Below are 27296 nucleotides of genomic sequence, written 5' to 3'. Positions count from 1 at the left end.
AGAAACAAGCTTGCTTCACATGTCAATCCTAGCTCCCTCTCCCTCGCTTCCTCCCCTGCCCCCCACCAATCCCCCCAACTCCCCACCCAATCCCCATTCTACTCTCCAGGGAGGGTGAGGCCCTTCATGGGGTATCTCCAAAATCTAAATATTCATTTTTTCAAATAAAGACATCCTTCAAATTATAGTAAACCAAAGGTAGACATTTATTGCAGATATTTTACATACAAGCTTTCAAGAAGACATCTAAGTGAACATTAATACAAAATGAAGACAGATGTCCATTTACACTTGGTCCTAGAATTCATTCAAGTGGAGGTGGAGGCTGTGGAGCATACAAATGATTCAGCTGCTCCTTCCACTAGGGTTTTCCGAATCCATGAATCTTGACTCTCACTGAGCACCAGAACACACAAGATATTTTCTTCACTCTATCTACCCACCTTTGGCTCTCAGGGATAGGAGAGGGAAGGATTTCCCTGTTACTGAACACAAGTGGCTTGTCCTTTTTGCTTACTAAGCAAGCTGGGCCAGCATTGCTGTCATCTTAAAGCATGAGATGGACTCAGTGTGGCCCGGAGCTGACATACAGTGGGTAGTCAAAGTACGAGTCTGGCCTTTCTATTTCTTCATTTCTACCAAGCTCCACTGCTTCATGAACATGAATACTCCTGCAATTTTGGCAAATAAGTTTAACTACTAAGAAAGAGAAGTTGTGATTTATCCAATTAAATTCAGGAAGTGGTAACAATACTAAACTTTTCTTTTGGTTTCTGGTCTAATACACATTCCTTGGTGGCAGGATGCTCTGATCTATTTCATGTGTGAGTTTTCTTCTTTACAAAAACATGTGTTTCTTTCCAGGTCAATGAATTAGGTTGAATATATAACAAAATCATCAGTAAGAATTAGGAAGGTATTTGTGAAAATTAATGAAAGCCTAGGAAGGAAATACAGTTTCTAAAATGTCTTTGACAGAATGCCAGAGAATAAAGAATTTGTTTATACATATACCATTGTTCAAAAATAGGACTTGAGACAATCTCCAAAGAAATACGACAGAGTAAAATAAATAGGTATATGTAGTTGGCTGAGGTGAAATCTTCTGTTGAGCTTTCCAGCATCCAGAGCAATGAGGGAGAAAATAGCAAGTTATAAAAATCACAGTGTTTCTAAGATTAAAAAAAACCTGTTTTTCTCCTTGAAGTCCTTGGTATTGAGATCTGTGGATCATTACAGAGGTGATAAAGATGTATTACTCAGAATGCCATCACTCATTCTAACTTTCACGAGTCAACTGACAAAAGAGAAACACATAAGCACCTTGGACTAAGATAGGAAGACCTGTTTCTTAAGAACTGAGAAAAGGCCCACTAGATTAACACACATCCTAACAGACTGTTTGTGATTAGGATTATAGGTAGAGAATCCAAACCTACCTAGCTGTATCTTAGACAAAGGAGACAATCACTTTGTCATGGTGGAGACAGAACAGACCTTGGATAGTTCCTGTTGCTTGGAAAATGTGTCAAAACGTGTAGTTCAAACTGGTTTTCTATTTGTAATTTACAGAAGGTCTTCAGGATGTGATTGCAGTTCCTCCAGGTGGGGTGACTGACCTTCCACATCACCATGAACTTCTTGCTAGACTATCTTCTGCGGCAACACTTCCTTGCTGGAGTACAGCCACCATGGCTTCCATCATTTTTGTGTCTCTTTCTCTGGTTAGAGCATGGTCTTTTATATAACAGTACATAAGTATTTGTGAACAAGTCATCTACTTTCTGAATCATGCTTCCATGTAAGTATCAATCCTGTGTACATGTTACTAAGTGGCAATTTATACTAATGTGCATCTTTCCTAGAGCTGGAATTTCAGAACATCTACAAAATTATAAGCACAAGCCCACTGGCACCACACAATCTTACTGGTCTAGGCACAGTACCAACATGAAGCTGAAAGTACCATTAGAAGTCTCTAATTCAGACAATACACAGGAAATAAGCTACTGAGGTGTCAACAATTATAACATTTCCAACAAATACACATCACAAACAGTTATCAGCATTTACCTGAGTCACCTGCCTTCCAACAGGCTACACTCTATGTTGGCACCATAGAGTGCTTTTCTTTCTAGTGTCTACCCTCTTTGATACTTTGTTGAATGGGTCTCAAAAGATTCAAATATATTCACATAAAAATATCATCTCTAGATGTTTTCAAACAAGAGAGCATCTGACAGGAGAACAACCTAGTAAGAGCCCTGACTATAGTTTTCTTTTCACTATACTTGGGACTTCTTCCTCCCCAAAGCAAAAGCTACATTTGGTTACCTATGTATTAAAGGTATGAATGCACAGGCCTCATCTTCAAGTAACTGGTTTGGGAAGATAAAATTCCTGAATTTCATCTGTAATTCTACACAAGTTAACTATTTATCCACCAGAAACTTTCTGACAATATTTACCTGGCTAATACCTGGGGATTATCAAAGACATTTTCCCCCTAGATGAACAGGTAAATGGGGAAAATAAGGTGGTACTCTAGAGTGGAAGTTTATAAATACTTCTACTTTCACTGAGTGAACCATAGAGCTGTGTAATTATTTAGGGCTCTATAGATCCTACAAACAGGAACTAGAAGCTTCAGAACCAGAGGCTAGTATGTGTAACAGTCAACCCTGGAAATGTAGTCTGGACTGAGGTAGCTCTTTGATCTAAAGCAGGCCTAAAGAGTCCACTAAGTGTTTCAGGTCTCATATCCTTCTTCCTTACCATGTTATACTTTTAGAAATACTATTATATTACACTGACATATAGAGCTAGGCAGTTCGAAATATGCCAACATATCAGTAGGTCTTATTTTAGGTTAAGAGTCAGAGATGTGATGGGGTAGAACTAGACTTTGAAATCTGATTTTCTCTTAATGAGACAGCACTAATATGCATCCTCTCCCATCTGAGTGGGTCAAGGTAGTCTAGAAAAAATAGACTAGAGCACCTAGAACAATGAAGAGGTAAGTATAGATTTGTGATGAACACCAGAAGGATCACTTGTCCCTGGAGAAGGAGCAGCCACTGGAGTTAAGTCTTCAGGAACAGAAAGGGAGATGAAGAGTAAATAAGTGCTTCTCTTGGTGGAGGATAAGGTATTAGCAACACCGCTCCATTAGCAACACAGGGAATTAGGATCAACTCTTTGATAAAGACGTTTAAAGAAAGCTATAAAACTTTTACTCTCATTTTATACCCTCAAAGCAAAGATAGATCTGGTCAAACCTCTGAGTTCTACCCACATATAAAAATCCATTGTCAAGTTGCTGCCAAAGTCTCATATGGGTGATAACACTATAAAACTTTCACTATTCATAAATTTGAAAAGAACTCTCACCCACGTGTGAAAGTTTTGAAAGTTGCTGGACAATAGCTTTAGCCTTAACATTCTAATGGGAATTTTATTCTGAACTAAAAAAAAAAACCCTTATTATCTCACTTTACTGGAATAGTCAAGGCTCATAGGAGAGAGGCAGACTGAGCATGTTAGAACAAGAAGTGAGAACAGATGAAAAATCTAGCTTACTTATATTCTCAGGCCTGTCTTGGGACCACAATTTACAGATAGGAAAGATTGCTTCTTAGGGTGGGACTAGGATAAGATGACTGACAGGGCATGTGGAAAAGAAGCTCATTGTCAAAAGGCCTTCCTGAACTCATCACTCTTCCCCCTTAGTACATTTTCTGGTGAGTACCCAGAGGAAGAGTATGGCAGTAGCTTTTCTCTCATGTGGACTTCCCGGTGTTTGGTGAGGAAAGAGCTTTTACTGAAATGCTTGCCACACTGGGCACAGGTGTAGGGTTTCACTCCAGTGTGGATTTGCCGGTGTTCTCGAAGCCTTGCACAGTTATTGAAGCTCTTCTCACAGTCCCCACATTTGTAGGGATTCTCTCCAGTATGGACTCTGCGGTGGGCACTGAAGTGAGAACTGTTGGTGAAGCTTTTCCCACACTCTGCGCACTGATAGGGCTTCTCACCAGTGTGGGTTCTCTGATGGATGATAAGGCTTGAGCTCTGACTGAAGCATTTCCCACACTCCCCGCATCTGTACGGCTTCTCTCCAGTGTGAATTCTCTGGTGGGCTCCAAAATTTGAAGAATCATTAAAGCTTTTCCCACAATCAAGACATTTGAAAGGCTTTTCCCCCGTGTGGATTCTTTGGTGTCTGATTAGGCTCCTGCTTCTACCAAAGCACTTCCCACAGACACCACACTTGAAAGGGTTCTCTTTCTGGTGGGTCATCCTGCACACAAGACGGGCACTCCTTCCAAAGTTTTCTCCATATTTGAGAAGCCTGTATGGTCTTCTCCCCATGAAAGGCCTCTGATGCACTGTAGCCTTCCCTGTATCTCTAGGTTGAGACATCAGTTTTCCCTGTCTAATTCCTTGAAGGTTTCCCCACTGTCTTCCTGAGATGCATTCCCTTTTATAGTATTTACTGGGGTTGGTATTCTGTGAAACAAATCTCTTAGACTTTTCTATTAATGCTCCATTGGGCTGTTTGTCCTTAAATATTACCTGTGTTGGGTCCTCCTTAATACTATTTTCAATTTCAAAATCTGGAAAAGGAAAAAAACAGTAAAATTTCACAAAACTCCAATATTAACAAAAATAATTAATCATGCCTACAATGGTTATACGATCCTCTAATGTTTGTGGCCACACATAGTGACTTGACTGATTCACCATGCTTTATCCTCTTTCAGTTCTATTAAAAGGCCAATGACGTTTTGCTACCATGTTGGTCCTCAGAATTTTTTCAAACTGAATTTCTGTCCAAGCTATCATTTGCCATCTATATCCTTGTTAACTTAGCAACAACTTGGTTTACCTCCTTGAAGTTGTAATTCATTCTGTTTTTATTCTTTCACACCTATACTAAAATATTACATTATACTTCATTTGAATAAACTCTAAAGAACAACTCCAAATTCTTCAAGATACTTTTAAATTCTTCAATACCTTAGCCAGGTTCTAGCCTAGAGTACTATTTTCCCAATATGATCTTGTAGCTTGCTTTTCTGGTTACCTCATGGGCCACAATAATACAAATACTCCTTTTTTACTGCTTCCAACGCTAGATTTTCATTACACTCCATTTACTAGAAGGTAAATCTTGGATTTAGCTTCTCTGTGGAGTTTTATGGGAAACATGATGTAGTGAAAAGCCAGAGCTTGGAATGACATAGTTTGGTTCTAGCAACATCCTGGTCACTTACTTGTGTTTTTGTTATTAAATTTTAATTATGGGAAATTCATACACAGAGAAGAATGAACAGTGTCGCATTTATAAAGAACTACCACGAACTATTTTACTTACCTTTATGACTAATTCAGTTTCATCTCCATTCCCATAAACTCCCTGCTCTCTACCCAGATTACTTTGATGCAAATTCTAAAAGACATATTATTATCATCCACAAATATTTCATAGGTTGAATATCTTGGGCTAGGTTTGATTTCCAAACCCTTGTGATTAAGCTTGTACTATGCCATCTTGTTCCTACTTGTAGGTGTCAACATGACTCCCCTTCCACACATTTAAGTGAAACTGCTAGCTATGGCATGGGTGGGGAAGACAACGGCAGTCAACAGTCATTCATTAGTTTATACAAGAAGTCGCAGTAATGTTATTTTCAATTAATACTCCTTTTGAGATTTTGTTATTAGATTCAACATCGTTATGGGATTTAGAGGAAGTCATAGCCTATTAGTTGACTCAGACAGTAACTGATAATTTGATTACATTCTGGAGGTCACCTAAAATAATATTTTTCAGGGACTAATTTTACAGTTATTAAAAATGAAGTTGGGACTGGAGACATGACTCAGCAGTTAAGGACTTGGGTTGGTTTTCCAGAGGACTAGGATTTACAGCTCACAACTATTTGTAACTTTACTTCCAGGAATCTGACACTTTCTTCTGGCCTCAGTGAACACCAGGCATACACATGATACTCAGACATATGTCAAGGCAAAATAACCCCACACAGAAAAATGAATAAATAATATTTAAAGAAAGAAGTTATATTAGACTTACGCTTTTGTGTTTTGTTTTTTTCAAGACAGGGTTTCTCTGTGTAGCCCTCCTGGAACACATTCTGTAGACCAGGCTGGACTTGAACTCAAGAGATCTGCCTGTATCTGCCTCCCAAATGCTGGGATTAAAGGTATGCACCACCACCACCTGGCTGAACTTATTCTTTATGATTTCTCATATAAATATCACCAGACATAATATGTATGAAGTCCTTGCTCGGCTGTATCTGGACATTAATTCTTTTTAATGAGCCTGTACAACTAATTCAGGCAAACCAGACACATTGGCTTTAAGAAATCAGTGTGAAATGTCTCACATTCTGACGTATCTTGTGGCTACAGAAAGACAGTGCTCACATTCTCCAGGACATAAAAGTGTTTGGTACCATAAGACAAAGTGTGGGAGTTGAAAGAATTTGGATACACAGATGTGTAGAGCTGAATATGTTCAAGGTGTGGGTGGTTGGGGAGGGATCATGAAGCATGGTTTAGATATGAGAGAGCTTAAGGAACATGAAGAAGACAGCAAGTAGTTTTTTTCAAGTAAGCATAGAGAAAGAAAATACTAGTACATATGCCTTGAATGATAGGATGATCCCAGATTAAAGATGGCTCAATCAAAACATGGGTGAGAAGCTGGGCAGGATGGAGCTTGCTTGCAATCCCAGAACTCAAGAAGTAGAGGCAAGAGGATAATGAATGCCAGACTAGCCTACGCTACAGTTGGGACCTTTCTCTTTCTCTTGGGACCCTCCACCCACTTAAAAAGTATGGTGAGAAAAAGTTTGGTTTTGAGACTTTCATAATCTAGGCAAGAAATAGAGAAAGACAAACCTGCAGTAATGGCTATCTGTGGCAATGAAAGCAGGGGCAGGCAGAAGTGACAGTCTATTTAGCAAGCCATGCCATCTGCCTGGATGTAAACGCTCAGTGAGAAGACGTTCAAATGATCTTTTAAGGACACCTGTGGGGTTTTAGCTACATTTAATGCTTGTAATGATTGAACTGGCAGTTAAATGCCAGTGAGGACAGACATGGGCAAGAGAGGCAGGCTGCCGAGCTCAGGACCAGGACAAAGCCTCTCATCTTGTCGCTGACCAGGACAAAGCCTCTCATCTTGTCGCTGCCTATCCTTTTCCTCATGCACATCACACAACAGTGAGATGCTTCTGATTTGAGCTTACTGACCTTCCTCCTCCTTCAAGTTTGTTTCTTAAAAGGTAGAATCTCACATTCCTCTCTATAATATTTCCAGAAACAAAACACTGTCTGCCCACCAAGACAAGGCTAAAGTCCCAAAGCCTGAGTCAACAGAATGTGAGCAGCTTAGCTCCCCCTTGTAAGGGAAGTACTATAAAAACAGGACCCATTGTACTCAGTTGTATTTTCCTGTTCCTCTGACAGCAAATACCATTCAAATATCTCTGAGTGAATAAATATGCATGAGCTATATGCCACATGTACTGATATTTCAAGAAGTCATATTTTCTCCTCACTTCAATTAAAAGCCCCAGTGACCCTTACCAGCTGGGCTTTGGGGTAGCCCTGTAGGTTCTTGGAATTCTGGCTCTTCTATAATTTCCTCATCACTCATTCTCTCAGTACCAGAATCTTCTAAAACTGCTTCCTGTGAGGTCTCCTCAGGTTCCCAGATTGTAGGCTCTTGGGGTTCAACTACAATATGTCCTCTTTCTTGCCTTGAGAGTGATGGAATTTCTTCTGAGGTATTGGTGGAAAGGGTAGATGCACGGCAGTTAATGAGGGCATCCATCTCCTTGTAAAATGCACAGGACTCCAGTACATGGCCATTCTTCACTTTTCGGTAACTCTTCTGAAGGCTTTTGAACTTGGTTCGGCATTGCTCTGGTGTCCGGAGAAAGCCACACTCTCGAAGTTGCTCAGCCACGACTCCATACAATTTGCTCTTCCGATGACAGGCTTGTAATGCTTCATAAAATCGAGTCTCACGAAGGATATCAAGAAAGGTCTTGGTTTCTTCATAGCCCCAATGCACACCTGCCATTCAAGGATAAAGCTTAATCATATAAGGAGCCGGAGTTTCCCTATTACACATTCTATAAAACATAATGGTATATGGGTCCTATTCAGGGAGAAATACTGTGAAACACTATTTTTTGGACATGATAGATTAGTGTACTCATGAATTCACAGAAGGTATGGCTACTTGCAGAAGACCTATACAGCCAGACAAAATTCTAGTATAGTGCGTGTGTGTGTGTGTGTGTGTGTGTGTGTGTGTGTGTGTGTGTGTGTGTGTGTGTGTAGCACTTCACAGCTTCTGGAGGAAAGAGAATTATTCTTTTATGAGAGTGTTCCCACTGGCAGGTTACCCTTGCTTCAGAGGATGTCCCCACATAAATGTACATATGGGCAACATGATAGATAGACAGATAGACAGACAGAAAGACAGACAGATAAGAAATCCATGAAGTTGGAATGGGGACTTGGGGCGAGTTGGAAGGAAATGGAGTGTGGATATGGTATAATCAAATTTCATCATATACATGTATGAACTTCTGAAGGACAAATAAAATTATAATTAAAGTTCTATTCATGATAGCAACAGGAAATATGGAATATCCAGAAACAAGCTTTGTAAAAATTGATAAAGTCTGTTAAAAATCTGTAATTCTTTATTCAAAGACATTAAAATAACTAGAAAAAGGGAGATGCTTTCTGGATACAAAAACTCAAGTTGCACAGACATCCATTTTCAAATGAATAGGCAAAATTCCCAAAGAACCAGAATTTACTTGGAAGAGTAAGTGTAGTCTTCCACACTGCCATTGCTATGGAGACTAACTGAAGGGCTTAGCTACCTAGAAGTGTCTTTTTCAAGTAGTTCAGAACAATGGATTATAACCCCAAAAGAACAGCCTGAAATCTACTACTTCTTTCGCTAGAATCAGAGCTATGTCCAAGTAGTTCTGAGTCTAACTCATCCAATCTTCTAATTTCAGAGATAGTACAATCTGTACATCAGACAGCAGAATACAACTTTTCTCAGTAGTTTGTTAAACATGTTTTTGTTTTGGAAAAAGTAGTATCTAGCCTCAATATTTACTGGATACTTCCAGTACCATCATTGGACTCCTACTCTTGAAACCACCCCCAAGAGCCTCATATTTTTTGGTTTTCAAATTGGTAAATTCCTGTATATGCATGACAATTTTCCCATTTGTCAGCATATCTGCTTATTTTAGGCACATTCCTTCATGAACACACCTGATTTATTTTTCTATTCTACTGATGGATTTACCATCTTTATTACAACAGACTAGGAAAGATATCAGTAATAACAGAGATGCATTTTAGCCTTTTTAGAGTACTATCACCTGTTGTGTCCTGCTGAACACCATAATAACACTGTGAGTTCTTAGTCATATATCCCACAGGAGAAAATTGAAGCCCAATGTTGTTACATGATATGCTACTGTCAAATAGTTATTAACTGGTTGTTTAATTCTGTGAGTCTTGGTGCCTAAATTTTCCACAGATTTGCATGGTGTACCTTTTTATTTTTTTATTTTTTGGCAAGATCTTGCTGTGTAGCTCAAGCTGGTCTCAAACTTAGCAATCCTCCTGTTAGGTCCTGAGTGCTAAGATTACAGGTTTGCAGCATCAGGCCTAGGCTTCTTTTATTTTAATGCCTGTCTTTTATATAGGGTGCATTTATTATAAGGAGTGTATTGTTTTTATTTTAACGTGTTAATCTTAGTTTAGTAAATTTGTAATTAGTGATGTATTTAGATTTATTTCTACCAGAATGAGAATGGCTCCCATAATCTTCTACAGTGAATGCCTGGATCCCAGTTGGGGGAACTAAGCAAGATGTTAGTATCAGGAACAGGGTACTACTGATGTGATAGGTCTCACCATGATGGTGTTTTGAAGAAATGTGGAAGACTTTGGACTAGGGAAGTAGATTGAATGCTGCTGTAAGGGGTTTAGTGGGCCATCCCAGCAGGAACATGGAACGCAGTAGTGTATACCAGGGAGGCTTGGTTCAAAAGGTTTCAGTGGGAACAATTATTAGCTAGAGACCACTGGGATAGAAACCATTCTTATGATATTTTGGCAAAGAATGTGGCTGCTTTTTGGCCTTGTCCTAAGAATCTGCATAAGGCAAACTGAAGAGTTTTGGACTATTTGCTGGCAGAGGAGACTTCAGGACAGCCTAATACTTAATGCATTATGTGGTTATTAGTGATGACTCTTATGTGGGTCTATGATGAGAAAGAGCAAGTGGGGCAAAAAGAAATACAGATTGTACAATTTGAGGAGAGAAGAGCAACAGGAAATTTAATTCTGGAGCCACATCTTGTGTTCAAAGAGATGAGATCTTTAAAGACAGGTCTGATGTGAAATGGAATAAAGAGCGGTGTCCTCAGGACAACACCCCATTCAGTTAAGTTTCCAACTTGCAAAAAGGAAACGCCAAGGAATTTTCTGCTCCTAAAACAAAGGAAAGCTTACTAAACAAATGAAAGCAAATCAAGCCTTATACAAATGTAATTTAAGGAGAGGGCTAGACTCCATTCCAAGCTTGCAGCAGTACTTACTTGGCAACTTCAGCCACATGATTCTGGCTTTAGAATCATGAAAAATACAGTAGTAAAGGGACTGTGAAATCTCCCTCCCTAGTTAAGGAAAGCCAATAGGAACAGGTATGTAACAGGGAGTTCTTGTATGGAGGTTCAGAAAAGTCACTGTGTGAAGCTGTGAATGTGAAGCCTGGATTGTGTTGGAGACCCCAGGGATGTTGGAGGTACCAAAGCCATGGAATGTTTGCAGGGAGGGTTGCATATAGGGAGTGAAATGAACTCAAAAGAGAGAGTGTGTTACAGTTAGTAAAGCTGTAAGGTAAAAGCCATCAAAGGCTTTTGACATTGGATACAGAACTACAAGACTGGGAGTTTGCCCTGCTGGGTTTTGGTCTTGTTTTGATCCAGTGTTTCCTAACTATGTATTCTGTGGTGTTCTATGTTGGAAGTATGTAATGTGCTGTTTTATTTTACAGGTGGTTACAGAAGAGACTCTGGGCTTTTAAATACTCTTGAGACTGAAAGATTATAGGGACTTTTGAAGTTGGTATAAATGCATTTTATCATATGGCAACAAGCCTATGGGGGCTTGGGTGTGGGATATGGTGGTCTGAATGAGAATGGTCCCCATAGGTTCATATATTTGAATGTGTGGTCCCTGGCTAGTGGAACTGTTTGGCAAGGGTTAGGAGGTGTGGCATTGTTGGAGAAGGCATGTCACTGGGGGAAGGCTTTGATATTCTAGAAGCCCACACCTTTCCCACCTCTCTCTGCCTTCTGCTTGCTGATAAAGATGTAAGATCTCAGCTACTGCTCGTCTGCTGCCATGCTCCCTGTCATGATGGTTATGGATTCTAACCGACTAGAACTGTGAGCTCCAACAAACTCTTCTGTAAGTTGTCTTGGTCATGGTATCTCTTCAGAGTAACAGAAAAGTAACCAAGACATCTTGTTTCTCTATCTATCTATCTATCTATCTATCTATCTATCTATCTATCTATCTATCTATCGAGGCTAGAGATGGGGTTTGGCTATATGGTCCAGGCTGACCTCAAACTCTTGCTGTTTCTACTTCCCAAGTTCTGGGATTACCTGTGTGTCACCAGGACCAGCTCTTGCTATTGCTTTTATGTGACTCACTGTTTTGTGTTCTGTTTACTCTCCTTTCTTGCCTTTTAAATTGGGCAGAAAAAGTTTTTATTTCATTTTCTCAACTCTTTCCCCTGTTACTGCTATACTGTGTGGACTAGTAAGGCATCCTTCATTCATTACAATCTAATACAACTGATTATACTAATCTTCAAATAGTAGACACTTAGAACTCTTTAGCTCCATTTACCTTTCTTCCATAGGAAGGACTATAATAACTATGAATTATTATTAAATATATAATTATTTATATATTTATATAAATTTTATATAAATAGAAGAGGGTGTTGGTACACTGGAACTGGAGTTATAGATTGTTATGAGCTGCCATGTGGATGCTGGGAACTGAACGTGGATACTTCGCAAGAGCTGCATGTGCTCTTATCCACTGAGTCATCTCTCTAACCTGGCCCCCAGTTATTTAAAAATCATGCTTAGCTCTAGCTTTAATAAGAGCCTGCAGGCTCCTCAGAGCTGTTAATCAGGCTGTGCTGGGGACAGCAACAAACACCCAAGTGCCCTTTTAGTTGTGGGGTAACATTGCAGTGAAAGCAGCATGGAGTGTGGTAACTCTCCCCAGGATTAGTCTCATCTACTACGTTCTTCACAGGAACACACTTCTATCTTCACACCAAGAAAAAAATCACAATTCTTACCACTTAGGTTTTGAAACAAAACAGGGGCAGCACGCACTTCAGACTTGCGTATTAACTCAATGCCCATTTCATCACCATCCGAGTCTTCAGCACCTTCATCCTCCTCTTCCACCAAACTGACCTGTTCGTTAGCACTAATACCAATTCTCCTTAGTCTAGGGAGAGAGATCACAGCCTTTGGCTTATCAGTAGATGAAGTATGGGCTGTAGGGTTTAACAAGGCATCCATGTCCTCAAAGAAGGCACAGGGTTCTAGCATGTGGCCATTTCTCACTTTTCGATAACTTTTCTGAAGACTTTTGAACTTGGTCCGGCACTGCTCTGGTGTTCGGAGGAAGCCACATTCTCGCAACCATTCAGCCACAGCACCATATACCTGACTATTTCGGGGACAAGCCTGGAGTGTTTCATAAAAGCGAGATTCCTTGAGAATTGCAAGAAAAGTCTTGGTTTCCTCATAGCTCCAGTGCACACCTGCAATTTTTTCATCTTCTAAACCCCACTGCTGCTGCTCTCGCCACACTTTCCCTGAATTTCTTGCTGGGGTCTGAACAGCACGCACAGATTTCTCTTTAATGCAGTTGCTTCTCAGGACACTATTCCTCTTATTTGAGGAATGAAGACCTACAGTCCACGGCTCCTTTCTTTGCTCCAACTGGGCTATCTTGTTAGATGTAGACACAGTGCCTCCTACAGTAAGAGAAACATATTTCACAGTAGGCACAGATATCATTACTACATACCCCAGTCTCCTGTTGAAATATGTTCTCCTGGACTACTTGTTTATACACAGCCTTCCCCAGCCAGGACCATGTAGTTTTTTACATGACTTCTTTGGCACAGAAATCTTGAAATGGCATTTTACTCTCATGTATACACTGCTTCCATCTAGCCAATTCTTTCAGGAAAGCCTCAAGGTAAGACATATTTCATTAGTTTTGACTCTTTCTTTTGGATGATACTGTATCACACTGTAGAAAAGGTTGGAATTACTGATGGCTTCAAATTCATAACACTCCTTCTGCTTTAGACTCCCAAGGACTAGGATGTAGTATTTGTTTCCTTTATTTATATATGCTCCCAACATACGTTCTTGTCTCAATATGCACACATTCACACGCACGCATGCACACAACTGGGGCTATTAGAGAAGCAAAGGATTTTTATTAAGCTATATTAATCAGTCTGGAATTGTCATGAAACAGAGAAAGCAAACTAGAATAGACAGTCCTTCAAGTTCAAGGATTAACTTGGAATACATTAAATGCCTACACATGGGGCTGGGGAGGATGTTCTGTTGGCAAAGTGTTTGCTATGTAAGCATAAGGACCTGAGTTTGAGTCCAGCATCCATGTGAAGGGCAGGCTTGATGACATGTGCTTGTAATTCCAGCAGAGGGATCTCCAGGGTATAAGCTCTCAGCTACTGCTCCAGCACCACAGACACCAACCCAGAGGGTTAGAGTTCATGGCCATCATGGCAAGGAGCACAGCATCAGGCATATGAGAGACCATGCTCCCAAAAATATGGTGGAGGAAGACACCAGTCATTGATCACTGGCCTTTAGATACACAACCTTCCCCACCCATGTACATATATGAGACCTAAACCATAGGAAAAAGGTAATTGACCCCAGTCTTGGAATTGTTTTATACAATGAAAGCAGAGGTAATAAAAGTTCCAGCACAGCAAGGAAAATAATCAACAAAGTAAAGAAGTAGCCTGCAGTACAGGGGAAAATACTTACAACCATATACATTGTAAGATGTTAAAATCTAAAATGTACAAAGAGTCATAAAATTCATAGAAAAACATCTGATAAAAATGGGCAAAGAATCTGATGTGCAAATGGCCAACATGTTCATGAAAAGGCACTCAATGTCATTAACAGAGAAAAGCAAATCAAAATCATAATGGACTGTTACTTCACATCTGTTAGAATGGTTACCATCAAGAATATAAAAGATAGTAAATGCTGGTGGGGATGTATAGAAAATGACCCCTATGCACTGCTGGTGGTAATGTAAACTCATTCAGCCACTGTGAAAAACAGTATGGATGTGATGTGAAAAATGAACCTGAAAAGTTAGCTGGAACAACTATCATGTTTCCCATCTCTCCCTCTTCTGGATATGTTTGTAAAGGGAACCAAATTACAGTTGAGGCACCAGCACTCAGCACATTCACTGCAACATAATTTACAAAACCTAAGGTATAGAAAAAACCCAAAACATTTATCAATGGATGAATAAAGAATATTTGAAAATGACTCAATGGTTAAGAGCATTGGCTGCTCTTCCAGAGGACCTGGGCTTGATTCCTAGCATCTACATGGTGGCTCACAACTGCCTATAATTACAGTTCCAGGGTATCTGATACTCTTCTGGCCTCCCTGAGCACTAGGCACACAGGTGATGCATAGGCATTACATGTAGGCAAAATACTCATACACATAAAATAAAATGAAAATAAAGGATATGTGAAAATCTATAAACTTGAGCATAGAAAAGAAAACTATAGAAAGAATGGAATCCTTCTTATATCTAAAACTTTTTAGATATCTTGGACTCAGCATATATTATATCAAATGAAATAAAGCCAGACAGTGAAAGACAAACATCATACTATCTCAACTTTAAGTGAAATCTTAAAAAAACTTCAATGTATAGTGGTTTCCAGTGTTTGAGGTGGGCGATATGAACAAATACAAAGAACATATTTTAAGTATCCTTCCTGTTAACTGTGTGAGGTGATGGATGTACTAATTGTGGTCAATACTGCACAATGTGTATAAAATAATAATATTTCACATTTTATTTACATAAAATTTTATTTGCCAATTATATAATAGTAAGTCTGGAAAAAATTTGGCAGAAGAAGAAAACATTCAAATAAAAACTTTGGCGAGGACATATCAAATAAACAATGTAAAATTGTTTTGCTTAAAGAGATTAAGAGTAGGGAATATTAACTTTATAATTTAGCTTCCTGGTCTGGCACATATGAAAGATCTTTACGTCCAAAGGAACTGCAATCTACTTTGTTTTCCATGAAATAGAAAAATAATCAGTGAGTTCACTTTTTTTTTTGAAGTCAGGGTTTCTCTGTGTAGCCATAACTGACCTGGAACCCACTCTGTAGACAGGCTGACCTCAAACTTACAGAGATCCATCTTCTTCTGTCTTCTAAGTGCTGGGATTAAAGTTGTGCACCATCACCACCTGGCAGTGCTGTGATATTTTATAATGGTTATGTTTTTTATTTTTAAATTTCTTTGCTTTTTAACAAAAGACAATTGATTTGCCTTTGTCCATTTATGAGATGGCTTATTTTAAATCTCTGAACTTGAAGTTTTTATTACTTTAGGCCTAAATTAGTTAGTGTGTGTGTGTGTGTTTGTGTGTGCACCAGAGTATGGATATGGAAATAGGAGGACAGTTTGTGGAAGTTGGTTCTCTTCTTCTACCTGAAGATGAGGTAGAAGGGATGAAACTCGAGTCACTTATCTCAGCAACAAGCACTTTTACTCACTGAGTTATCTCACTAGTCCTAATTTTTGTACTTTAATTTAGTATTGTCTAATAGAGTTTTCTGGGATAATAGAAATGTTCCATAACTGTGCCATCCAATATGACAAGTGAATACCTTAAATATGGTTAAAAATGAATTTAGTTTCATTTAATTTTAATTAATGTAATAAACTTAACATTTATTTGATTAAAACATTTTAAAAAAATTTTATGTGTGTGTGCACATGTGTGCCTGTATGTATACCATGTGTGTAGTGTGCTCAGAGATCAGAAGATGCTGGGATCTCCTAGAACTGGAGTTATATATGGTTGTGAGCTACCATATGGGTGCTAGGAAACAAACACATCCCTGGAAGAGGAGCCAGTGCCTTTAACCAGTAAGCCAACTCTTCAGCCCCAAAGTGAAAATGTAAATGTATACATGGCTAGTAGTTACTCACCAGACAGTACAGGATTATATATCTATAATGTATGCTCTATAGCCATTGGTTATAAATTGATATCAGTGCACATTTGCATCAACAACTTGTTGTATACATGTGTGTATGTCTTAGCATCACCCCAGGTATTGTTCCTCAGGCACAGTCCAACCTTGTATATGTGCACTTGTGTGCATATGTGTGTAGAGGGCAGAGGCCAGCTTCAGGTAGCATTCCTTAAGCACTGTCCTCATCTTTTCTTTTTTGAGACAGGGTCTCACTGTGCAGCCCTGGCTGGCCTGGAACTTAATTCAGAGGTCTGGCTGCTTCTGCCTCCGAGTGCTGAGTTTTAGGGACTATGCCCTTTCACCTGTTTTTTTATTGTATAGTTTTAGAGAAGTTCTCTCACTGACCTGTAACTCATCCAGTAGGCTAGCTGGTTTGCCAATGAACCCTAGGGATCCACTTGTCTCTGCCCCACTCCCAGGACCAGGATTATAAGAATGTACAGTGTTCATTCTCTCTCCCCCCCCTTGGGTACTGAGGATTGAATTCAGGTTCTTATGCAAGCACTTGACCAACTGAGCAACCCCTCCAGCTTGTTTACCTTTTTTGTATTTTAGGGGATCAAGTATACCATTGACTGGTCAGTGAGTTCCTGGGATCTGTCTGTCTCTGCCTCCCCGTCATGGGTTTATAAGCACATGCCACCATCCTTGGCTTTTTTAAAATGTGAACTTTAAGGGCCAAATTTGTGTATTCATACTTACAAGCTCTTATTGACTGACCTGTCTCCCCAGTCCTGGCTATGATACCCATTACTCCCTGATTTCTGAATTAAAACTCATACATGAATGAATACTAATCTCTCCTGTTACAGTAGATAGAGACAGTCCTCTGAAAACTTACCTGGAGAGTGACACTATAGTGGCCATATGTGCCTACACACTTGTCTACTTAAATAATTCACAGTATGCTACTGAGGTTATTAAATTTAAATTACTTTTTTATTCAGTATTTAAGTTTTCTATCCATCCAACAAATATTTAACAGGTACTCATCCACCTGTTAGTCAGCTAGCTCTATGTTAGGTGTTGTGGTCACTATTGTTAAATAAAAACAAACTGTAGAAGACCTGGTGACTTCACAGATCTCTAAGCTGGTGGATGTATTTCCTGTACTACAAATATGGTATTCATATATAACTCCTGTTCAATGTTCTAATTATTATTATAATTTTTTCTGGAAAGAGTACATATGGAAAGGGAACACATAAATAATTACACTACACAATCCATGGGGATCCTTTAGGCCAGTATTTTTCAACCTTTCTAATGCTGTGACCCTCTAAATACAGTTCCTCATGCTGTAGTTACCCCCAACCATAAAATTATTTTCGTTACTATTTCATAACTGTAATTTTGCTACTGTTATGAACTGTAATGTATATACTGTCTGGAGATAGAAGTTTGCCAAAGGACTCTTGACCCACAGGTTGAGAAACACTGCTTTAGTCACTAACATTTACAACCCTTTATCACCAGTAGGAACTAAAATATAAGAAATCTGCCAGTCTTTTATTTGTAAAGGAAAGAGTGCTTACCCAGGGAAACCATGCTCTCTGCACTTTCTTTCCTGATTTCGTGGTAGAGATCTCTGTGAGTAGGAATCTGATGCACACTCTTTTTGTAGGAAAAGCTTCTCACTGTGTGGACATCTTTCACTGGTTCCTGTAACAACACTAACATCAGTGACTACCCAGACCACAGCAAAGGTCTTCAGAGGATGAACAGCCATGGGTGAAGCAGAGAAGGGCCCTAAAGAAGGACTGAGTTAAGGAAACATGAACGTATCGTGTGTCAAGTTAAGTGGGATATACAGTAAAGAATTAGGATGAGATAACGGAAGAGAACTAACTGATCCAGCAAGGAGTTCCACTACTGAAAAGACTGAGTCTAACCTCTTCTGGAAAAGAAATTGAGGGAAAAATTTTCTTTGGAAGAAGTATAAACAAGTAAAAGCATGGGAAATAACTGTCTGAATTCCCTAGAAGGAAGACAGGGAGAACAATTACAATTAAGTTGGGAGTAAATTTACCTGGGTTGTCACCTCCTGATCTACAGTGTTCCACTCTTCACTAGTGACAGGAACCCAGAGAGAAGAGTGAGCTAGAAAAAGAGAGAAAACAATTATGGTAGATAGTACTCTGAACTTTGGCTGTTTAAACTTATGCTGCCTCTCCTTTTAAGAAATGAGAGCACATTAAAATCTACAGATAGAGCCGGCCGGTGGTGGCGCACGCCTTTAATCCCAGCACTCGGGAGGCAGAGGCAGGCGGATCTCTGTGAGTTCCAGGCCGGGCTGGACCGATAGCCTCCGAAACAATACAGAGAAACCCTGTCTCATAAAACCCCCAAAAAATCTACAGATAGAAATGCATGATTTTTTCAATGAGTTCAGAGCAATGCCCAAATCTACCTTATTCTAATGCTGGGCTCACCATCAAATGCTTCCGGAATAAGCAGGTAAAGTGCGTGAGGAAAGGGCTGGGAACTGGAGAGAACAAGTTCCACTGAAGGGCACAGCATACGCTTAGCTCCAGTTGATGCTTCAGTGTGAGACTGTGGCACTTGAAGACTTATCACTTCTGACATTACCAAGAGAATCCAGATGCTGGCTAGGCTTTATCTAAACTTGACATAAGCTAGAGCCATTTGAGAAGAGGAAACCTGTATTGAGAAAATGCACCACTCCACACCCCTGCCAGACTGGCCTATGGACAAACCTGTGGGTTATTTTCTTCATTAATGACTGATCATTGCAGACAGCATTGGCTCTGGGCAGGTGGGAGTAGATGGTATAAGAAAGCAGGCTGAGCAAGCCATGATGAGCAAGCCAGTAAGCAGCATCCTCCGCAGCAGCTCCTGCCTCCAGGTACCGTCCTGTTGTAGTTCCTGTTCTGACTTCCTTTGATGTGTAAGTGTAAGTGAAATAAACCCTTTCCTTCCTAACTCGCTTCTGGTCATAGTGTTTTATCACAGCAATAGAAACCCTAAGTAAGAAATAACCTGACTAATGCCACAAAATTAAAATATGGGGAGAGGTGGGTTATGAACTCAGGTCTGCTTGCTTCTTCTAGCCCAAGATCACAGTGTGGGGGCAGACAGAAATAAATGAAGTCTTTAGACAGGATCCTTCCACACCTCTCTACTGGCCTGGGATGAAGCCACACTTCGGGAGATGGAAAGGTAACTGGTCTGGAAGAGACAGACAGCTTTCTCCCTTCTATCTGACTTGTGTTCATATGGAGGGCAGCTAGGTCCTGCCCTTGTCTGAACACCAGCTAACTGCTTGAGTCCCTTGTTTGAGAAGTCTCACCTTCTACGCCTCTCATATATCACTCTGGGATGCTTTATCTTGTGAGTCAAGTTTGGAATAAAAATATCTTGTTTTCATTTCTCAACAGTTTTTCAAGTTGTTTATACACATTACATGACTAAAGACACAAACTGAATTTTGAACAGAGACATTAAAATAGCTGACCAAGATTCAAAGTTGCCCTGGACAATCTAAGTTTCCCTAATTTCCATCTTTATGATCCTCTTTTATTTTGGTAGCACATATTCTCTGACTCTTGAAGCAGATGAACATTTTCTTTACAAGTATTCAATTTATTTTTCAAATGGGTATAAAAGGGACCTACACTGAGCAAACCATAGTGCAAACCTACACAGCCTCTGATCTGGGTACACTCTGAGTCCTTCTTACCATTCTTAGGTAATGGCCTACGCTCTCGGTTTTGGTTCAGTTGTTCCTGGTATCCTGAGAGGAGGCTTTCAGCTTCTTCCTGAGAAACAACCCTATGCTGGGTCTCCAGTTGCTCTGGTTCAAAGTTGGCTACTTCCCACATAGTTCCAGGTGGGGCTTGCTTCTCTGAGTGTAGGGGACTATTGACCTGCAAAATAAAGTCAACGTCATAAAGGGAACTGTAGGAAAAGAACCACTAATCAGGGTGAAATGCTCCTCCCAAGGGCATTAAAGGACAAAAGAACTGCGAAGGAATGAAGTCTTGATGGACTGAAGTTGGCTCACAGTGGTTCGGGAATAAGGGAACATAACACTCTTTATCTGTATTTTGGAGGGGGGTCATTACTATAAAAGACCTTGTATCTATCAGGTGTACAGAGAACTAATCAGAACAGCAGTTAACTGAAAACTTGTAAAATCAACTCCCGAACACATCCTGTGCAAGGTGAAACTACAAACCTGGCCAACACTGCAGGATTTCACGAGGCTAACAAAAGGGTGTTGAAATAACTAACCCAGCACGCAAGGACACCGGAAAATGACGATCTGGCAGTTAAGCTGGATGAATGCCAAGGACCATGGCACTAAGAGTACTTCACAAGACAATGACTGGAATAGTAAAGGATTAGAGAGGATTCTGGGGTATTCCATGACATCTCCCCCTCCTGCCAAAGACAAACTCCGTGAGGTATTAACTATTTAATACTGTCTATATAGCTTTGGCAGACACATACCAAGGACTAGAACAAACTGGTCATTATTTTAGTTTAATTTGCAAGATAGTAGTTCAAACAAAATTCTCCCCTCCATTTAATATGCAATACATTCTGCTTTTAGGGGGATTCAGCTTATGGATTTTTAAAAGTCCCATTTATTTCTATAATGAGTTCTTCCAGCAGTGTAGCTCTGCCTACCTGCCTTTCCCATCCCCTTCATTCAAAATTGTCTCTCACCTGCTTTCTCAGTCTTCTGGTCTCTTTCTCCAAATGAACGACTAGGGCCACCGCCTCCTCTCCACTTTCTGGACACTGCTTCTGCGCCCAAGCCTGAATCTTCTTGGGCAGAATGGTGAGAAACTGTTCAATTACCAGCTGCTCGAGGATCTGCTCCTTGGAACGCATTTCTGGCTTCAACCACCGGCAGCAGAGTTCCCAGAGTTGACTGAAAGCTTCATGGGGTCCCGTCACATCCTCGTAACAGAACTGCCTGAAGCATTTACGAAAGGATTCACATTCAGTGCTGCCTGATGGGTCCAGAATGGGCTCCGATGCCCACTCAGAGTCCTTTTCCACTTTCATTATGAGGCACTCCTCAACTTCCACGTCCACCTGAGGGTCCAGGACTGTAGCCATGATCCAACCAGGGCCAACAGGTCTAGCTCCAAGTAAGGGCCCAGGGACGCTTCCGAGGGACCCCTACGTAAATGTCCTTGTGAATATGGAACTGGAGGGAGATAAAAGACAGTACGTCAGCTGGAACGAGGAACTCCAGGCTGATTAATCAAATTTTTATTAGGATCTTGAAAAGGTGAATGTGCACCCACCCCAAAAGTCTGCAAACCCGCCCTCTTCTCCAATCAAGATGTGCCCCCTCCCATGAGGATCTCTAGGGTGCAAGATCGGAAAGAGAACCACGCGCTGGGCTAGCAGGGAACACAGAGGACGGAGGACGGGATGGGCGGAGGCGCCGACCGGGAGGGGGTGTGTCCGCGAGGCTCTGTGAGGCTCTGCCGGCCCAGGGGTCTTGGTCGGGGTCCAGGCCGCTGCAGGTGTCCCGCCCGGGCAGGAGTACAGGACTGTCCGAGGCCAGGGTCGGGATCTTCTTGGCTCCCAGCAGCGCTCGCAGCACTCCGAACTCCCCGCACGGGGCTGCCAAGGGCCTCGGCCAAGGTTGGGGGTGGGGGAGAAGAAGAAGAAGCAGCAGCTGGATGAGGCAAGGCCTCGCGGGGCTAAGAGCTGGCACGCAGCCTCGTCAGCTCGCCCAGTGGAGAGCGCGGGGGGCGCTGGGAGCCGTGGGGCCACGCATGCGCCGCTCACGACGGGGGGGGGCGTTGGGGAGGGGGGCGTGCGAGGCTTCCTCGCAGGCAAGGGGCAGGCTGCGTGGAGGAGTCTCGCGAGAGCGCACAGCACCGTGACTTGCTGTCGAGAGGCTTTAGGAATGAGGGTGCGAGGGATGTTCTCGGGGTGGGGGCGGAGGGACACGTTGAGGACGCCCCCTGTTCCTCCAGAGACCGTTAAGCACAGCAATGAGCGCCCTGCCTCAGGCCCTGGAGTCATTTCTTTAGTGAAAGGGGCTGTGTGTGTGTGTGTGTGTGTGTGTGTGTGTGTGTGTGTGTGTGTGTGTGTGTGTGTGTGTGTGTGTGTGAGAGAGAGAGAGAGAGAGAGAGAGTGTGTGTGTGTGTGTGTGAGACGTGTGACTCCTTTGTTAGGTGGATGGATTACAGGCAGGAGTGCTTGCTGTCTGTGATCCTTAGTTGGAGCCTGCTCTCCTGAGAAAGGACATGTCCCGGGCTCTGTTCAAATGTATGGTCAGAAGTCTCGTTTTCCTTTTGGTCAATCTCTTAATTGTGTAAGGCTCTGGGAAGGTCTTAGTGGCCCAGCATGATCAAAAGGGCACCTGGGACCTTGTAGAACCAGGCCTAGATTTCTCTACTGCTGCAGAACTTCATAGCTAGATGTCTCAGACCCTGTCGGTTCATGAATATCCATCCTGTATTTATGGAGGGCCTACTTTGTGATTGTATTTTAAGTTCTTGGCATTCATTAGTGGGTAAAACAAATCTCAGAGTCAGTAGCTTGTTAGGAAACAGGTCAATGACTTATTTCTCAAAGGTTTTTTTTGCCATAATTTGCCTAATTCTAGCATCTCAGAGGCATAAAGCACCATATGTGTACAAGGCATAACTTGAAGGAAGGTCAGAGGTAATCTGTGGGTGCATCTAGTATCTATCAGGGCATAGATTAGAGCTGGCACACAGCTTGTCTTAACGGCATTTTAAAAAATAGTATATATTTAGTACTGGTTTCCTACCAGACATGGTGAAGGGGGTGAACCAAATCAGGAACCTCATACCATATTTGAGTTCTCAGTCTGCTGGGCGTGGAAAGCATCAACAAGCCACAGATAATGGCCTGTGTAAGAAAAGAAACACATTGGAGTTTTGGTCTAGATAAGAGGTCTGGGTAAATGTCTTGGAAGAAGCATTACTAGGAATGAGACCCAAAGGACAGAGCAAATAAGGATCGAGCAAGCCTCGTCTTTACAACAATCCCATAAAGAGGATGGGGCACCTCCATTTTAGAGTTTAAGGCACTGAGACCTCAGTGGGGTGATGCAGGTGCTAAAGGTTATGGGGAGTCACATGGAAACCCAGGTTCAGATTCAGACAACAATAAGGTCTTTTATGTTTGTGGCCCATCTATTGGTATTAAGCCAGGTGTGTATCTGAGCATCTCAAAGTCATAAACGTGATGGTTTGCTGGATTTAAGGAGATTGTAACTTGAAGTGAGTGAGGTAGAGTTTAAGACAAGAGGGAGCTGGATGTGGTAGTTCATGCTTGTATTCCCAGAACTTGGGAAGTGGTGGAGGCAGCAGGATCAAGATTCCATGAAGCCAGCCTGGGCTACATGAGACCTTTACAAATTGGTTGTGTGGCGTTAGGCAATGGTAAGGACCGAATAGGAGTAGCCCTCTTAGGAGTAGCCATTAGATGTTACCTTTTACTGCTTGACTGTAAAATGGGTCAAGACTTGCCAGGCCAGGTTAATTAAAAGAAGTTGGCTAGCAGTGGGATAAGCACACTTTCAAATGACGGGGCATTACGTCCATCGTCCCCACTAGGATGCTAGCTTAATGAAATATGAAATGGGATGCAAAACATTGCATTTTCAGATAGTCTCCCTATGCAACCCAGCTGTCCTTGACTTGTATTTCTGCTTCTACTGAGTGCTGGGGTTACAAGCACACATCACCATGTCTGCTTGGAAATGTGTCTCCCTTCCGCCTCTGGATTTGTGCAGCAGCTTGTCAGAGGAAGTAAATGGAAATTTTTCATTTGTTTCTGGTTAAGACTTTGCTTTCCTAAGGTCTTGTTTCAGAAGAAAACAATCATCCTTGGATGACTAAACCTCTTACTCTGTCACCCAGGCTTAAGTAAGACGAAATTTCAAATCTCCCTTGGGAAGTTGCAGCCTGTCTTTATTAAAAGTCTACCTTGAGCAGAAGACATTTGGGCTCACCTTCATTATCTCTTATGTGCAGGCATCATTATACACGTTGTGGTCATACTCATGTCTCAGTGGGGAATTTCAAAGGAATACAAAAGTAGAATTAGCTCATGTTCTTGCCTTCCATCTGTAGCCGTTAACAGCTCTTGGCTAATCTGTCTACTCCATACCTCCACCCAGTCTCCTGATCCAGGAGTATTTTGAAGCAAATTCTGAGCATTCTGTGTATTCTGCGCAAGCATCAGAATGTATTGCTGAAAGTCAGGGGCTCTGATTTGAAACAACTTCAGTAACATTATAAGCCCGCTCTAGGTGCATCAACAATTTTTTTGAATGGAGGCTTTTAAAGGACAACAATTGTCCCCAAGTTTGTTAATTAAGTATTGCTTTTACATCCACACAAGTGTTTGTGTCTTGAGAAGAGCACATTTGCCAACAGAGAAGTGAATCCATAAGTGGGTCAATAAATGCAAGTTGGAGACACTGGAGAGTGGTTATTTTCCCAAGACTTTAGTAATTGGAGGCTTCTCTGTGTTCCCCAAAGGAGCACTTAACCCAATTACTTCTTTGGTAGACCCTCTCCCCACGGCTGTCATTTTACAAGTCATCCTAGCCATTTCTGGAACTGCTCCCCCTGTCCATGGTGCTGACCCAGCAGTCCTTTGGCCAGCAGTCTGAAGAACTGTAACTTAGTTTGGCTAATATGATTTAATGTAGGATTACTGTAAAGGCGATGATTAAATATGCATTAAATAACTGCAAGAAGTGCTGTCTATACATGTGCCAAGTAAAAACTAACCCCACATTCCAAGCTGGAAAGCGTCCCAGTAATACTGGTTAGCTTTCATTTCTTTTATGCGCTCATAAGAGAAATAGCCAGACATAGACAAATACAGCATCTTTAATTATGTGTCTGTTTCATAAATGTATTTTCAAGTATTATTTTTTAACTAAAGGTAATTATTCACTTCACAAATAAAAATGCCTTCTTACTGGATAATAACAGTAATTGTTAGAATAATGTGAAACATCTTAGTTCTTAGACTGTTGTGCAATACAACAGTAAGGAATGTTCAACTATTTTTCCCCTCCACACAGAGACAGGCAGAGACAGCCAGGGGAATGAAATTTTGTGTGCCAGTCAACTTATCTACCACTGTGTTATACTCTTAGCCATCAGCTATTTCTTGATATGTTCATGTAGCTCTTAAACATTTTTTGATGTGGGCTGGAGCAATGGCTCTATGGTCAAGAGCACTGGTTTCTTTTTCAGATAGGCCCAAGTTCAATTCCTAGCACCCATCCAGTATCTTACAGCCATCTTTAATTTCAGTTCCAGGGGATCCATTACCTTCTTCTGACCTTCTTGGACACTAGGCATGCATGTGGTACACAGGCATACATGCAGGCAAAGCACTCATGCACATAAACATAAATTTAACAAAATTTAGTGCATAAGTTTTTTTATGAGGCACCTGCTAGGCACTATTAGGGCAGATAGATAATATGACTTAAGCCTTTTACTCAAAGTGTTTACAGAGTTAATACTAAAATGGAGAAAATTAGAGTTAGCTTTATTAGAATGAATGTGGTTGAGGTATGCATGAAGGCCATATTACAGAGCAACAGCATGTGGAGTTGTCTCAGCTCTGCCTCTCCCATGTGTATGTGTGCATATGTTGTGTGTGTGTGGGGTCTGGAGATCAACTTTGGACGTTTTCCTTAGGAGATGTTCATCTTAGTTTTGGGGGCTCAGAACTCACTAATGAAGCTAGCCTGGCTGGACAGCAGCCCTGCAGTTATCTTTCTTTTTCTGCCTTCCTAGTGCTGGGATTACAAGCATGTGTCACCATGTCCAGTTTCTTTCTTTCTTTCCTTCCTTCCTTCTTTCTTTCTTTCTTTTTTTTTTACTATTTTTTATTTTTAAATTTAAATTAGAAACAAGGTTGCTTCACATGTCAATCCCAGATCCCTCTTCCTTTCCCCTCTCCTCCCATGCTGTCCCAACAACCCCCACCCCCTCCTTTCCCTAGGGAGGGTAAGGCCCTCCATGGGGGTGTCCATGGTCTGTCATTTCATCCAGGGCAGGGTCTAGATCCTCCCCCAAGAATCCAGGGTGAGAGTGCACCTCTCATTGTGGGATGGGCACCCAAAGTCCATTTGTAAGCCAGAGATGAATACTGATCCATACCCAAGGCTCCATAGACTGCCTAGGCCTCCTCACTGATAGCCACATTCAGGGGATCTTGATCAGTCCCATGTTGGATTCCCAGCCATCAGTCTGGGATTCAAAAACTACCTCTTGTTCAGGTCAGCTGTTTCTGGGGGTTAAACCAGCCCAATCTTAACCCCTTTGCTCATCAGTCCTCCCTCTCTGTCACTGGGCTCCTTGAGTTCAGCTCAGTGTTCAGCTGTGGGTGTCTGCCTCTGCTTCCATCAGTCATTGGTTGAAGGTTCTGTTTCCCAGACTCTCTGGTCATGGGATTGTAGGCTGGCATTCCCCTGATCTATGTCTACAATCCATATATGAGAGAGTACATACCATGTGTCTTTTTGTGACTGGGTTACCTCACTCAGGATGGTTTCTCCTAGTGCCATCCATTTGCCTGCAAATTTCAGGATTATGTATTTTTTTTCCTGCCGAATAGTACTCCATTGTGTAAATGTACCACATTTTCTCTATCAAATCTTCAGTTGAGGGGCATTTGTCTTGCTTCCAGGTTCTGGCTATTACAAATAAGGCAGCTGTGAACATAGTGGAACAGATGTCCTTGTTGTATGAATGCACATCTTTTGGATATATGCCTAAGAGTGGAATTTCTGGGTCTTGTGGAAAGCTGATTCCCATTT

General features: G+C 41.3%; 1 protein-coding gene across 2 annotated transcripts; it reads right to left on the bottom strand.

The window, feature by feature from the left end:
* Window positions 1-182: 182 nt before the first annotated feature.
* On the bottom strand, window positions 183-22209 carry Zkscan2 (zinc finger with KRAB and SCAN domains 2). Of its 2 annotated transcripts, XM_040754835.1 has the most exons (8): window positions 21763-22209; window positions 21173-21662; window positions 20181-20367; window positions 18510-18580; window positions 18016-18142; window positions 12464-13153; window positions 7618-8109; window positions 183-4613 (listed from the first exon to the last, which is right to left on the bottom strand). In XM_040754835.1, the coding sequence occupies exons 2-8, from the start codon at window positions 21569-21571 to the stop codon at window positions 3691-3693; spliced, it is 2889 nt and encodes a 962-aa protein (XP_040610769.1). In that variant the 5' UTR covers window positions 21572-21662; window positions 21763-22209; the 3' UTR covers window positions 183-3690. The 2 variants fall into 2 exon arrangements, with proteins under 2 accessions (XP_040610769.1, XP_040610774.1); XM_040754840.1 differs by lacking the exon at window positions 21763-22209 and having other exon boundaries at window positions 21173-21743.
* Between the last annotated feature and the right edge of the window lie 5087 nt (window positions 22210-27296).

The sequence above is a fragment of the Mesocricetus auratus genome, unplaced genomic scaffold (assembly GCF_017639785.1).
Source record: "Mesocricetus auratus isolate SY011 unplaced genomic scaffold, BCM_Maur_2.0 Super-Scaffold_4256, whole genome shotgun sequence".
Lineage (NCBI taxonomy): Eukaryota > Metazoa > Chordata > Mammalia > Rodentia > Cricetidae > Mesocricetus > Mesocricetus auratus.
This window is presented reverse-complemented; position numbering and strand designations above follow the sequence as displayed.